The sequence below is a fragment of the Neomonachus schauinslandi genome, chromosome 3, assembly GCF_002201575.2.
Source record: "Neomonachus schauinslandi chromosome 3, ASM220157v2, whole genome shotgun sequence".
NCBI lineage: Eukaryota > Metazoa > Chordata > Mammalia > Carnivora > Phocidae > Neomonachus > Neomonachus schauinslandi.
The window spans coordinates 179,589,932-179,606,221 of NC_058405.1; the positions used below are offsets into that span (position 1 = coordinate 179,589,932).

Below are 16,290 nucleotides of genomic sequence, written 5' to 3' on the forward strand. Positions count from 1 at the left end.
CAGGAACAAAGTATCCTCCGTTTTAAACATTTCACTTTCAACAATGTACTTACTTCATCCTTATCAGCATCTTCATGGTCAACCTCAAAGGAATGTGAAGGAAGTTTCTCTGGCTTGTATTCTGCTCTGGTATTAAAAACAAACAAACAAACAAAACCAGTTTCTGATTTGTCATTTGAGACATGGCTTTCGCTTTCCACTGTTCCCTAGGTAACAACTATTGTGTTTTCTTAAATAAAGTAATGTAATCATGTGAGTGCCCTATTTCCTTTGGAAGTATTAACTTTCCCTTACACCATTGCATATTATCTCTTGCAAAGAAATCTCTATTTTTTAAACCACAGAGTTACTATTTATTCAGATTTGACATGTCTTCTTGAAGGAGATGATGGCAAGCAGGACACTTTTAAAGGTTTGGTGGTTTATGTTTTCCTTTGTCCACATTCTGCAGTGGAATATGAAGTAGTGATATTTTCATTTCTGTTTTGCCTTTCAGTGACATGCCCTCAGGGTCCTACATGGACACTTGAAAAACCAAGTTCCTGAAAACCAGTCTGATCTCTGGCCACTAGGGTGCGCTGCTCTCCTAACCGTGGCCTCCGCCAAAGAACGCCCCAACATGACGTCGTGGAATTGTCCTCGCTTGGTGCATTTCCGTGGTAACACTGGAATGCTGACTAGCCCGCAGCAGCAAGAGTGTGCACCTGGTACTATGAATGGTCAAATAGGACAAAAATAAACTTCTCTTGGCTTGATTCTATTTCACAACTCATGGCTGAATGAAAGTGATCAACAGCATCCCTTGACACCTAGCTAGAAAATCCTACATATAGGATTTGCATGGAATATTTATTTTCTTTAAGGTGATTTATATTGTGTAGAAGCAACCCCAGAATCTGACCATTGAGAAAAAAAAGCCCAGGGGTGCTCATTCAGTTATTCCTATCACAAATCTTTTCCTATGTTGATGGTATTCCAGATAAGAAGGGGCATGACCAAGGACTCTTTATACTTAACTATGCATACAATTACCAGACTGCATTCACATAGGGATTAAACACATTCAAATGGGTTCATAATATTCTTTACCTTCCCTCTGAAAGACCTGAAAATGCCCATTCCTGGTTCACAGCAGGGCAAGGTGGAGAAAGAACACTGACCTCATTTTTAAAAATGGAAAAGCCTGAGATCAGAGCCACATTCTCTCTACCTGATAAGAATATTTTTTTCAATTGTGGTAAGATGTATATAACAGGACAATTACCATTTTAACCATGTTTAAGTGTCCAGTTCAGTGGCACTAAGTACATTCACATTATTGTACAACCATCACCATTGCCCAACTCTAGACCTTTCTCATTCCCAAAATGACACAGTATCCATTAAACAACAGCTCCCCATCTCTCCCTTCCCCCACCCCTGGTAACTACTGTTCTACTTTCTGCCTCTATGTATTTGACTATTCTGGGTACCGCATGTAAGTGGAATCATGCCGTATGTGTCAATTTGTGTCTGGCTTATTTCACTTACTGTAAAATGTCTTCAAGTTTCATTCATGTTAGCATGTCTCAGGATTTCATTCCTTTTTAAAGCTAAATAATATTCTATGGTAGTCTAAAAAGAGTTCGTGCCCCCAAAGTGGTTTCTACGAAGGCATCCCAGGCTCTACAAATGAGGACTTTCTCCCTGTAGATGCCAGACACACATCTCTTTCAGTTCTTACCCAAATCTGTTGTGTGTGCACCTATCTTACCCTCCACCAGATTACATGTTTCTTCTTTTTAAAAAAATGATTTATTTATTTATTTTAGAGAGAGAGAGAGAACACATGATTGGGAGGGGCAGAGGGAGAGGGAGAGAGAGAGAAACTCAAGCAGACTCCCACTGAACGTGGAGCCTGACACAGGGCTAGATCTCATGACCTTGAGATCAAGACCCTGAGATCAGGACCTGAGCCAAACCCAAGAGTTGGACCCTTAACCGACTGAGCCACCCAGGCGTGCCAGATGACATGTTTCTTAAAGCCAGGGCTCCAATGAAGTCCCATCTACACCTCCCCCAGCTTTGTCTTTTCCTACTGTAGAGATGCTCATTGGCGATCAACATCATAAGAGGCACCTCTAATGTATTAAACAGGTTTCTAAAAACGATCTTATTACTATTGTGAATTTATTTTATAAATTCAAATTAATGTAAGTTACTTGCTATCAAAATCAATAATTAAGAAAAATAAAGCTATTCTGGGGTACACAGTAGTTGATATTGGGTATTAAAGATGATATCTGGGGCCTCACTTCAGACCTAGTCTCGATTTATTTATCTATTTTGTTATCTGTTGCACAGTCTTGATATGAAATCCCAAAGTCCATAGGTAAGTAGTTGTAAATGGTAACAGGTTTATTAAAAAGCCAGAGGCTTGAAAGAATGGTTATAGGGAATGTGTATTTTAAGATTACCTCCACCATAGGTTCTGGCACAGGGTAAGAACATAATAAATATTTGTTCATTGACGTATATTAATTTACTCGAATGGGTGTGCATTATTCCAAATTCCAGAAATATATTCATACATACATAATATAACCTTCTTCATCCATGACTTATCTGCAATTTCAAAGAAGTCCAAAAATCTCTACCAAGATAACAGAACATTTGTACTGAAGTCTAAATATGTACTAATTAAGCAATATGTACATATTGCTTTTTATTAAATTATATATGTGTGTAATCAGACATTTGCACACAAATGCTAGAACTCCACAGACTAGTCTAGTCTCACTGTTGTACTGAGAGGAAAGTGAAGTCTGTAACAGCTACTCACATAAACACATAGTGGAAGAGGTGGGATTAGAAGCCCTATTTCCAGATGCTACTTGCTGTATGTAGGATAAATGAACCCAAACCATCTTGAATAAGCATGTTAAGATTGTAGCCATTATTCTCTTCCAAAGGATCTTGGTGTATCCGTACTCCTTTCTCCTTCCTACAGAGCCTTAGAGATGCTGAAGCATATCTATGCTTATTGCCCTTAATGTTAACTTGTTCTGCCTCTTTGGGTTAGGGTCAAGTTTATGTGAAGACAGAGCCAGTAGCCGAGGACAGTGTTATTTTAGGACCACTGGGAAATTTTTCCTGTCCTACCCAAAATATCCCTTTTCTCCTTAACAATATCTTGACATTCCTGAACAAAGAGCAGTCCCTTTCACCTTTTCATTTGACTGGCAAAATAAAGCCCCTAAACACAACCCTTCCCTCTCTCCCTCATCCTGCATGAGGCAACGCATTGTTTGAGATTCAGAGGCAGATTCATAAGGTTGATTTCAGAGCAATTACTCCAAGTATTTTGTCTGCAGAGAAGAGAACATGAGTGTTCCACGATTCTTAAAATGATGGCAGGGCAGTAAAGGGGGTATTAAGAAAACATCCTGAGTGAAAAATAAAAGAATGTGTAGGGAAAACAGGGAGAGGCAGCAAAGACAAACTTGAACATGGGATGTCAACATCTAGCTCAGGGATGGTCCTATGCTATATGCTAATTATTTCCTGTTAGTCTCCCTTTGACCTTGACACTATTCTATCCCTTTCTGAACTTCATATTCTGCCCTCTTCTGCCAGCCTGACTTACCCTTTCTTCTCTTTCTTACAAAACCAGTTTGACAGGCATTTGTTCTTGGTAACTGTGGATCACAGTAGTGGTCATGTTCCTCAGTGATCGATCGATCGATCTACCTACCTACCTACCTACTTATCTATCTACCTACCTATCTCACATTTTCTTTATCCATTCATCCATCGATGGACATTTAGGCTGTTTCCATGTCTTGGCTATTGTAAATAATGCTGCAGTGAACAGAGGAGTGCATACATCTCTTTGAATTAGTGTTTTTATTTTCTTTGGATAAATACCCAAAAGTGGAGTTGCTAGGTCACATGGTAGTTCTATTTTTAAATTTTCGAGGGACCTCCATACTGTTTTGCGTAGTGTCTGCACCAGTTTACATTTCCACCAACAGTTCTTGAGGGTTCCCTTTTTGACACGTCCTCATTACAACTTGGTATTTCTTGCTTTTTTGATACTAACCACTCTAACAGGTGTGAGGTGATATCTCACTGTGGTTTTGATCTGTATTTTCTTGATGATTATTTGTATCTCCTAATGATGAGTACTTTTCATGTACTGATTGGCCACTGTCTGTCTTCCCTGGAAAAATGTCTATTTGGATCCTCTGCTCATTTTTTAGTTGGATTGTTTTATTTTTTTGCCATTGAATTGTATGAGTTTTCTGTATATTTTGGATATTAACCCCTTATCAGATACATGATTTGCAAATATTTTCTCACATTCAGTAGGTTGCCTTTTCATTATGCTGATGGTTTCCTTTGCTGTGCAGAAGTTTTTGAGTTTGATGTAGTCCCACATGTTTATTTTTTCTTGAATGCAGTCAGATCCAAAAAAATCTTTGCCAAGATGGATGTCAAGGAGGTTATCACTTATGTTTTCTTCTAGGAGTTTTATGGTTTCAGGTCTTACATTCAAGTCTTTAATCCATTTTGAGTTAATTTTTGTGGATAACGTCAGGTAGGGTCTGGTTCCATTCTTTTGTATATGTCTGTCCAGTTTTCCCAACACCATTTATTGAAGAGACTGTCCTTTCCCCACGGTATATTCTTGGCTCCTCTGGCATCATGTACTTTTTGTCATTCTTGTCTCCTGTGAATCCCAAGTTCAGTGCTGATTTTTATGTGTGAAGGCTTATATTTTACACTCTAGCCTGAAATAATGTTTCTCTCTATTATCCTTCTATGAACACCACTTAAAAAAAAAGTGAGGTTCTTAAGCATTAATAATAACACAATTTCAAATTTAAAGAATAAAAATTAGGGAGATAAACACATGCTTCTTTTTTCACTCTACCATAATTGCAAGTTTTTATTTTGGACCCTCAGGAACCCATAAAAAGAAATGATCAGCTTAAATTGGTAGCAGACATAGGAGAATTCTTCTAATCCAGGAGGCATGAACATGATTTATTCTAATAGCCTCTGAAGGCCAAGTAAATGATCTGTTTTCACTACTGACCTAAATATGCACAGTCTTTAATGGGGAGTGCTTAGGCTTTGTAAAATCATTTTAAAAATAATTTTTCTATTCAGTGTTACGGTCTTCATTATTTCAGGAGATGTGTGAGGATTATATTCTGGAACTTGTGATTTTCACTTTGAATACACATAGTTCATTAAAATCTCCTACTTTGTGGTAGTATTATTCTTCCCCTTCTTGGTATCAACTTCCACTTCCTTTAGTCAATTAAGGGAAATTCCCAACAGTATTTCAGTTACATTTGTCTTGCTTCTCCTGACGTTTCTTCTCATGCTCCATGAGAATTCTAATTCAACGATGATATCCAGGCCCTGTTCTCAGTGGAGGTGTTTTCTCTGTTGTTTTAATAGGGGATGAATACGACGAAGGTGAAATCTTTCACATATTTATTTTGCTTGATGGCATCGTGGACATAAGAAAAAGTGTGTGGGGGCAAAGCCATTAAAGATTTCAACAGACCTTGATCCCAGGGTCCTAGGATCAAGCCCTACATTGAGCTCCCTGCTCAAGGGGGAGCCTGTTTCTCCCTCTCCTGCTCCCCCTACTTGTGCTCTCTCTCTGTCAAATAAATAAATAAAATCTTAAAAAAACAACAACGACAAAGATTTCAATAGACCTGAAGTCAGCAGGAAGTCATATACTTGGAAGGGCAGCTAAATGCCACTTTCTACAATCTCTCACTTCATATGAGGTCCTCCAACTGCTTGGACACAGCTTCCAAGTTGTAACCACTTCTCAGAACGGTTTTTAGAAAGAGGAAGTCTTGATGTTAAAAAAATGCTTTGCTTTTTAGTTGTGCTTACAAAAAGCGTGTGACTAGGGGCGCCTGGGTGGCTCAGTCGGTTAAGCGGTTGCCTTCGGCTCAGGTCATGATCCCAGGGTCCTGGGATGGAGCCCCGCATTGGGCTCCCTGCTCAGCTGGGAATCTGCTTCTCCCTCTCCCTCTGCCTGCCTCTCTTCCTACTTGTTCTCTCTCTCTATCTCTCTGTCAAATAAATAAATAAAATCTTAAAAAAAAAAAGCGTGTGACTAACATGCAGATATTCCAAATATAGTAATTACTCAGGAAAGCCTAGCATGTGGTGGGACCTTCCCAACACAAAGTTATAGGAAGTTAACTCTCAGGAGTAACCTGAATTTAAAGGGATGTTCAGAGATTTGGTAAAAGTTAATATTCACTGGTTTGCAAAAAAAAAAAAAAAAAAAGATTTGCTGTTTTGGAAGAACACTGTTTTGCTCTTAGTAATGTAACTGAAAAATACATGGCCTCTTTTCCCTCCACCTCTTTTTTTTTTTTTGTATACTCACTGCTACAATCCCATTCTCCTTAGAGTAGCTCAAGTGATTTTTTAAAGAAGGAAACTGGATCACGTCTCACTAGGTTAAAATTTCCCCAGGCTTCTGTCGCGGTAGAATGAATCCAAGCTCTTTTCTGGGGCCCACCAGGCCCCTGTCTGCTTCTGTGGTTTCATCTTACTCCAGCTTTTCTAACCATCAGTTCAAGCCTCCCCATTCTGCTCAAGAGATCATGCTGATTCCCAAGACAGGGCACTTGCCCTTGCTCTTTCCTCTGGGAATCCTTTCTCAAGTTCAGAGTGCTGGTAGCTACTATTCCTTCAGACCTGAGCTCCAATGGCACCTTCTATGAGCTGTTCCGTAGCTCCTTAAAATTCTGCATTCAGGAGTTGAGAGCAGCCCTTCCAAGTATCCGAGTCTGGAACAGTTGTTTCTGGGAGCACAGGAAATCTGGGCCAATAGTGCCCAAATCTAAACCATGTATCCACTAAAAACTTAGGCATGATGTGTATCTTCTCGACATCTTCACTTGAGGAGAGGGTTAATAACAACTTCACTTTTGATTGTTGTGTTTTTCTGGATTATTTGCATCATCTTAGATGGATGACGCAATGTGTTAGGAGATTCCAATTCATTGCAGTTCTTTAATTTGAGCCACTCCAATCCCATCCAGGAATGTTATATTTCAAAATGTGCCATGTACTTAGTTTATTTATCCAATAAGTAATAATTGCACACTAACCATGGGCCAGGCATTCTCCTAGCCTACAGGGGATTCTGCAAGGAAAAGCCCCACCATTTGGGGATTTTTGCTTTATGGGGGACACAGACACTGAATAAATGACTAGTTCAGGTAGTAGGTCAGGTGAGCTTGTCCCTGAAGGTGACGTTTGAACAGGTGCAGAACAAAGACACCTTTTCCCAAAGACTTCTTTTCCCCAGAGACCAGAAAAAAAAATAGCTATTTATTTTCCCCTTTTACTATTCTTAAACATATGTCACTTCTGTGGAAGTTGTTCATTTACATGACTTTTGATATCACAGTATGAAAACACATGAAACCAGTGGCAAATCTGAACGCAAAATACAGAATATCATCAGAAAAATGTTTTGGTCCAAACTGTTCTTTTCTAGTCATGTTATATCTGCTATTGAAATGACAGCTCACAAAAGAATGGTATAATGATACTTTAAGACTTTGCTAAAAATTAAATAAGAATAATTTATATCTCGCAATCGATTCTGTGCATATACAACAAAATATATGTTGTTGAACAAAATGTTCTATCGTAACAATTATTTTTAAATTTTGTAAAATATACCTTGATACTAGATTAACATACATGTATTTGTAAACAATGGTAGGACTTAAACATAAATCATATTTTATATATGGAAAAACCCAAGGAGTACTCTTGATAGGTTCTTACCGGGGTAACTGTCGGATGTCTCCAGAATATTGTTCATATTTGTAGTTTACCACATACCATTGGGAACTATAAAATTTACAAGCCTGAAAGAAAAAAAAAAGACAATTAAAAATTATCATTAAAAAATTCAGCTGTCCTGGCAAAAAGCACAGTGAATACAGTTCTCGTAATCTCAGGGGTAATGTTAAGGTGGCTATGTTAGCGATTTTAAGGCAGGTAAGGGGGCTTGCTCGTTATAATCATTTCACATTTTTGAGTGAAATGGAAATCAAACCTTTCCCAGACTCTTGGAGGAGGAACTATTTAACATATTTATTCTATTTTATGCCATCAAGGAAAGCCTAATTTAATCACCCAATGAATCATCCCAGATACGTTGCTAACCTCAAGTACTGTCATTTTTCAGCTTTCCTTAGCATCCTTCCATTATTTAACAGTTCTTAGTGGTAGAAGATATTATTATTTCTATGTGATCTTTTCATCATAATTCTGCTCGTTCTTTTGTCAGTAACTTATCTTTTCTCCTATGTCAGGTGTGTTGTTGATTTGAAATCAGTTTTTCAGTTTTACCTTAATGCTTTCTAGGGTCCAGGCTTCTCCATGATTACTCATTGATTTTTATAAATATATATGAATAAAAGATGACCAAAAAGTTGGTACATAGTGGCTGATTTTTCAGTATTTATTGATGGCAAATATTTCCCAAACATCTACCATGTACCTAGCGATGTACTGACCATGGAATGGTAATGGGGGTTTCACTAGCTGGCTTTTTTTTTTTTTTTTTTTGAGCGCGCACTTGAGGGGGGGGGGTAAGGGGGGCTAAGGGCAGAGGGGTGGGAGGGGCAGAGGGAGAGGTAGAGAGAGAATCTTAAGCAGACTCCATGCCCAGGGTGGAGCCCCAAGCAGGGCTGGATCTCATGACCCTATGATCATGACCTGAGCTGAAATCAAGAGTCGGATCCTTAGCCCATTGAGCCTCCCAGGTACCCCTCACTAGGTGGCTTTTAAGATTCCTTTTGATCCTAAAATTACATGAACTTGGGGACTGAGCAGCGGACATGAGGATTACAAGAAGATCTTGTCTTCTCCAGTGGAGAAAATGAGGAGCAATGAGCATCCTGCAATGTGAGAAATAAAGACCTACGGTTGTTGGGACCCAGGAAGGGGACACGCAAGGAGATCTGTGTAAGAGGAATCACTTGGGGTGTCGAAGTGCTACAAACAAGGGAAACACGGACACTGTCTGCAGAAACAGAAAGTGGGAGGGAAGGACCCAGAGCTTGCTGCAGAGAGGCTGATGGAAAGCACAGGGTGCAGGTACCTGGCTCAAGATGCAGGGAAAGGCAGGGCGAGGGGAGAGTAGTTGAGTGTCAGCCTCTCTGGACTTCTCTGGCCTTGAACTTTCTCGGTGCCATGACTTTATTTGTTCAGGGAAGCACCCACCCTCAAACTGGGGACAGAGGCTAAACAAGGCGTGAGCCTGGGGTCAAGACTGGAGTAGGAGGATGTTGGCAGAGAGTAGTGGAGAAAAACAGCAACAAGACAAACGGATGTGGATAACAGCAAAGGGAATTCAGGAGATTGGGATGGACTGTGGATGGAGAGGGGAACGGGGAACAAAACTGAATATTTAGCTAAAATGAAGTTACTTAACTTGGGATTCCTGAGCCAATTCTGCAAATCACATGTTTCTGGAAATAAGAGGAAAACTAAGCCCTGATAGGCTCCTTGGCTAAAAAGTTCCATCTTCATTTTAGATAAAGATGCCAAGGATTCAGGCAAGGAGCATATGGGCCTGAGGCATCCCAGGGCCATGGGGACAGAACGTTCACAATCGCAGTTCTTTCTCCTCTTCCTGCTTTTTCTCTATTCCTGGAGATAGCTCTCAAATGCGAAAAAATATATTTAAAAATGGAAAACAAAGAGCATAAAACCCACTCCCTTTTTGTATTCCCTTTCAATCTTTTTTTCTGGTCCATAGTTTTACCTGGTTCCCCTCTGAGTGTATATCTGAACTTGAATTTTTTTTTATTCACTTAATGGCATATTCTAGATATTTTTACATTGGTTTTCTAAATTTTATGACCACTTTAAGTAGAATAAAATATCATTCCGTAATTTACTGACCCAGTCTCCTAGTTTTGGAGGTCATTCATTCATTCAACAAACATCACTGAACCCTTACTGGGTTGATCTAGGTGATGCGAATACATCAGTGAACAAGGGACAAAAATGCATGCCCTTTTGAAAGTTATGCCCTTGTGAAGAGGTGGTCAATAAACACAAAATAAGTAAACTGTGTACATGCTGGAAAATGGTAACTGTCATGTGAAAAAAAAAAGCAGAAGAGGAACATGGATAGAGTTGGGGGAAAGGGGCCAATTTAATAGAATGTTTAGGGTGGGTACTTCAGATGGGCTAACATTTGAGGAAAGACTTCTAGAACAGGACAGAGTGAACGGTTATTATGGCTCTTCAAATTTTGTGCCATTGTAGGAAATATGATGTTTTTTTTTAATAAAAATAAGTCTTTTATAAAAAATGAGAATTTTTAAAAAAAAATGACTATTCAGAGTATTTCTTCATGCATTTGGTCCTCCTATCCTCCCCCAAGTCTCACCCCTTCGGGGTTATTTTCTTAGGACAGAGTACTCCAAGTATTTTAAGGATTCTTGGTAAAAAAAACTGCCCAAAGAATGTATATTTGTTATAAGAAAAAGGCAAATCGAGGGTACAGGTCTGAACCGGGAGCTATATAGCTTTCTTCTTGTTCTGGAACTAACCCACTAATACTGCCTTTCAACATGACTTTTGGTCAAATCATTTCATTTATTAGGATCTCAGATTTAGGTAGTGAACCATCAGAATATTAGACTGGATTGAGAAATCTCTGTCCCATAATATCCATCTCTACACTCCCTAATCTGGAGGTTTAATGGGACAAAGATGCACTGATTTACTCATTATCCTTTCTTCCTATGGACAGTATCTATGTTTAGCCACAATAAACATGTATACTTCCTGAGTATTTCACATGATAATCACAATATGCCACAGGCTTACCTGAATCCGAGATGTGTATATCCTGAATTCCACTGACACAAAATGAATGTGGAGCTTTCTTATATTACTATAGTCTAGCAAAGAAGTACTTGTTTTCTGGTTTGGAGTGGCACCTACTTGTCAGATACCACACTATTAGGTGCTTTACATATGATTTTAATAAGAACTCTATGAGATTTTATTTCTATTTTATAAATCACAGAGGCAAAGAGAGGCTCAGATCATTACCAAAGGTCCTACACATGATAGAAGTAGGATTTCAAATTGGATTTGTCTGACTCTAAAAGTCCATTCAGCTAATTTATGAATTGTTTGATGATTGCAGACATCTTTTTTCTTTTAGGCACATCTGGACCATCATTCCAGATGTTTATATGGCATTTCTGCTTCCGTCTTGGAGTCAGACAGACCTGGTTTTGAATTTTGGTGTTAGCTGTGGGATTTCAGTTAAGTAACTTAGTATCTTTAAATTTCCTTATCTGTTTAAGTAATACCAACTTCATAAGGATCTAATAAAATACTTCCTATAAAGCACCTAACATAGGGTAAGTACTTAATAAATACTTGCTTTAAAAATAACCAGTTTTCCTAGCATGTTTGACTCAGTGTATAATTCACATTCACAATAGTTGATAATAGCAACTAGTTTTCCTTGATTTATGAAGTACAGTTTTGGAGAGACATATTAGCTTTGATTATCAAAGGAATCGGCTTTAATAAAATTCCTTCTGAATTTATTTGCTATGTTTCATGTATCTGGTGGTGGATAGATGAGGATTAGGGGCGGTGTAGATGACCCTTAAAAATCCTTCTAAATCTGTGATTTCTTGGATTCCGAGAAAGCCAGTGCACTTTACAAACACATAGATGTTTCTCCTACATAGTAATGGCATTTTGGAAATGTTATGCATAGAAATTATTCTCTATTCTTTGTTCCAGCCCACACAGTCACTCTCATTAAGAACTATTTTAATTATGACTAAAACTCTTCTTTGTCCGAAAACTAAGCTGAAAGGACCTGTTGCAAATTCAAAGTCCCAGGCTACCACTCTGCTTGTTACTGTAAGGGTTCCATTTCCCCTTTACTAACTACCTAGCCCATGATACGGGTTTCAAAATACCAACTTCTCATCCTTGGAGGCTGCCACCATCTACTTCAAAGGTGAAGACTGTGAATATCTCGCAGAAGTGTGCTGAGCTGGTGAATTTTTCTGAACAGCAATGCCCCAATTCACATTATATTAATTTATTATGTTTGCTTGTTCAGCTTTTATACTTGCTATCTCTGCTGTTAACACGTTTAGACACAAAAAAGCTGAGCAAGGTCAACATGCTTGAAGGCTTTTATACCATCAGGATAATGCTTCCTGAATTGCATTGTGTTAATTAATTATTAAGGATTGTTAATTAAAATGCAGATTCCTGGGTCCCATGAGATCCACTGAATCAGAATCTTTATGGGGGCCCCCAAATCCATCATTCCATGTCATTCCATGGAGTGACAATGTGGTCCTTGTGCTGTTTGCCTATGAACTGAAAGCATTAGGGTCCTGACTTCATACAGTGGGCTCTAGTAATTGAGGTTATCCTTCAACTGAAAGACCAGGGGGCATATCATCTCTAGCATGGCATTTTTATTTATAATGTACATTCAATATTTATTTGAATGAATGGATTTCCTATATCCTTTTTCTTTTAGAAATAACTAAACATGACACTATGGAAGTTCTAAAAATCTAAATACTTTAGAAAAGATTGGGCAATTGTAAAGGGCACCCTAAAATACTACAAAGAAAATATTTCATTTTTTTCCTCTCCTCTTCTCTTTAGAGAATCATCAGAATCAATTCAAATCATGTTACTTACCTCAAATAGCAATTTGGGTTTGGCAATGTAATTTGTCCATCTCTTAAAAGCGCTGATTATTAGATTCTGGCTACAGAGTAATAAGCAGGTAATAAATGGCTTTTCAGATGCAAAATTCTTTTTCTTTCTGGCTGTAGAGGTTTATTTAATTACATGACTAGTTTCTTGCCAGAAAGATGTATGCAACCACAAAAGGCGTTCGTTTTGACCCTGAGTCAAAACTGGGATTAATTCTGTATTTGTAAAATGATGGTGGTAATTTCACATTCATGCCAGTCTTTATTAAGTTTAGAAGTAATTATGCCCATTGTATAAATGTTGAAAATGTAGCATCATGAAATTAAGTGAATTTAGGCAAATTATATATTGAAAATGTGGCTGGATAATTTATTGTCCACACTGAGACACTACAAAGTGAGAGATGAGAGAAGGGGCTATTAGCCAGGCCAATAGGTAGAAGATGAGATTATTCCTGCAACCAAGACATGTGGTCACTCAATATGTTGATATTTTAGAGAAAAAGAGAAAAAGCACTGAAAATATATATTTTTTTCTTTAGTTGGATCACATCTATGTATTCCTTTAAAAGGAAATAATTTTTACGGTACAAAAATAAGTTGAACACAATGATTTTTTACCACTTATACTACAGTCTTGGTAAAGAAAGAAAAATGTTTGGACAAAATAAGCGATGTAAATATAGATATGACTCAGTTTCAGAAATCATGGTACAATCCAAAGAATAATGGATTTGGGGTCTGAGTTTTTAAAATACTGCTTGATACTAGACAGTGTTACTATGGATGTAAATATGCATGTACAATGTAAAAACAGAATGTCCTATCAAATGCCAACCATAAATGAGAATCATTTTTCAACTATTTTGCTACTTTGAATTATAGAGCAGCCTAAATTGTTATCTAAATTGGAAGCGAATCAAAATACTTGGTTTGTTTTTTTAAACTGCATTGTATTAAGGCAGTTGAACAAACTATAAAATTAGACTTTCATAAATCACACCTGTGCCTGACCCGGGAACATACATTCTAATTTCCCAGCTAGAGCTCACAAGTAATTTGTCAAGACATGAAAAATGGATAGTACTAAAAACCTTGGTAATATTATGATCGAAATCATTCTTTTCATGTAAGGCATAAAATCTGGGTTGTAATTCAATATGATTGAAATTTTTAGGTTCAAACTTAAAATGGGTTCTTTTTAAACATTTTTATATGTCAGGGTTTCAGACTTGTACTTCTGTGTTTCCATCCACTTGCCACTAAATATTATAGGATGATTTTTATTGTAGAGAAGAGGAAGCCAATTTAGAGCTGGGACAGTTTTGCATATCTGGAAGCAAAACTATTATTCTAGGGATTTTGGTGATGAGGCATTAAGACAATAAATTTCTTCAAGGTCGTTAATGTAAAACTCAAAACTATTTTGTTTTCATCAGGGTTTTCTATATACATTTTATCCCAATGCCACTAAAAAATAAATGCATTTGAATTTACCTTTATCAACTTTTGTATGTTTATTATCTTTAGTGTTATACATGTAGTGTAAAAAATAAAATGGGTGATCCATTTTGTTCTGGCCATGATAGAAACAAAATTATTATACATAAATAAGATAGGTCCAGTATAGGACAATAACAAATTTTGATTTCATTTTTCCATTACTTGAAGTTGCAAAATAAATACAGCTTAACTTACAAGTTCACTTTTAAAAGGTACACACAAAATGAAAAGTCCCGTAACCTCCAACACAGCCTTATCAGTGAATTAAGGGCCCCGTTCTTCAAAACAGAAACAAATTTTTTTCTATTCACACTAATTTTATTAAGAAAGGATTATGGTGGGGGGTGGGAGGGATGGGGTGGCTGGCTGATAGACATTGGGGAGGGTATGTACCATGGTGAGCGCTGTGAATTGTGCAAGACTGATGAATCACAGACCTGTACCTCTGAAACAAATAATACATTATATATGTTAAAAAAAAAAAAAAAAGAAGATAGTAGGAAGGGAAAAATGAAGGGGGGGAAATCGGAGGGGGAGACAAACCATGAGAGACTATGGACTCTGAGAAACAAACTGAGGGTTCTAGAGGGGAGCGGGGTGGGGGGGGTGGGTTAGCCTGGTGATGGGTACTAAAGAGGGCACATACTGCATGGAGCACGGTGTTAAACAATGAATCATGGAACACTATATCAAGAACTAATGATGTAATGTATGGGGATTAACATAACATAATTAAAAAAAATAAAGGAAGGGACGTAGAAACTACCGCTAGATAGGAGAATTACCAAAGAATATAAGGGCCATGTTTTTAAACTGCCACAGAAACATTAATAAAAATGTACAGTATAAGAAAAAGAAAGAGAGGATTATGGTTTTTCTTTAATCTGGAGAGTTGGTTTTTTTTGTGTTTTTTTTTTTTTTTTTTTAGTTACATTTTCCCCAATAGCTCTCAGTAATTTAAATTGTGCAGGTAGTTCTGATGTTATATCAAAGGAATTAGTTCTACAGTGAGGAAAACCATGCTTATTGTGCTCTGGTGGAAAGTGAATGAATGCCTTAGAATCATTCATTTGCTGCCTAATGATTCAGAATCAGAAAATGGCACTCATTTTTACTTAATTTATACATACAAAAAAAAAGCCCCCAATCATTTATTAAAATACTTATTCTTATTTCTGAGTAAGTTTGAGTGCACATTTTTCTACATATGAGATTCAAACAATTTGTGTAAAGTACAAAGGCACTTTGACTAAAAGAATGGTTTCTTTATCAATGCCCATAATATGCAGTTCAAAATTAAACATGAAGCACATAAAATTATTTTAACCATAAAAGTGAGAAATGGAATTCCTTATTTTCTTGAAACAGGATACATTTCATTCTAGTTAGCTATGTTTCTTTTAGTTAACAAAAATGGGCAGCATGAAATACGTTTTAAATCATAGCCAATCCTCCTCTCCCCAGAATTTTCTTTCCCATGTCTGGGATCCAAATTCTTTAATAGATCCTTTACTTCTCAACATGATGCAGCTTCTACCTTGAATGTTTATAATTTTCTCTTGAATTAGGTGAATGCTATCTATCTGGGTCCCAATGGTGGAAAAGGAAGAAGAGGCAGAGGAAGAAATTTCTTTTTCAATATTATACTCATTTTATCATATTATTTTTTATGTTTATAAAATTTCCCTTAATGAATTAAGCAATATTTTAGTATACAATGTAACAGCCTACTGAAATATTTTGAACTTTGGTATGCATAGAGTATTTTGACTGAAGGATTCCGGTACTTTTCTTGGGTTTACTCTCAAAGTGCTTTGCAGATAAAGAGACAACAATGTACTAACACCTTGTTTGATAAGATTACACATCTTTTCAGAGTTTAACCCACTGTAATCAGGTTGTGCTCTTAGCCTCTGAAAATGTTCTGTTAAAGAACTGCCAATCAGGGGCGCCTGGGTGGCTCAGTTGTTAAGCGTCTGCCTTCAGCTCAGGTCATGATCCCAGGGTCCTG

General features: G+C 37.4%; 1 protein-coding gene across 3 annotated transcripts in view; it reads right to left on the bottom strand.

Moving 5' to 3' along the window:
- Positions 1–16,290, bottom strand: part of DOCK10 (dedicator of cytokinesis 10) — a 252,381-nt gene that overhangs the window by 106,382 nt on the left and 129,709 nt on the right. For all 3 annotated transcript variants that reach the window (XM_044913434.1, XM_021682949.2, XM_021682948.2), the window contains exons 4-5: positions 7,828–7,910; positions 54–126 (exon numbers count right to left, since the gene is read on the bottom strand). In XM_044913434.1, coding sequence (XP_044769369.1) covers positions 54–126; positions 7,828–7,910 — 156 coding nt within the window. The remainder of the gene's footprint in view (positions 1–53; positions 127–7,827; positions 7,911–16,290) is intronic.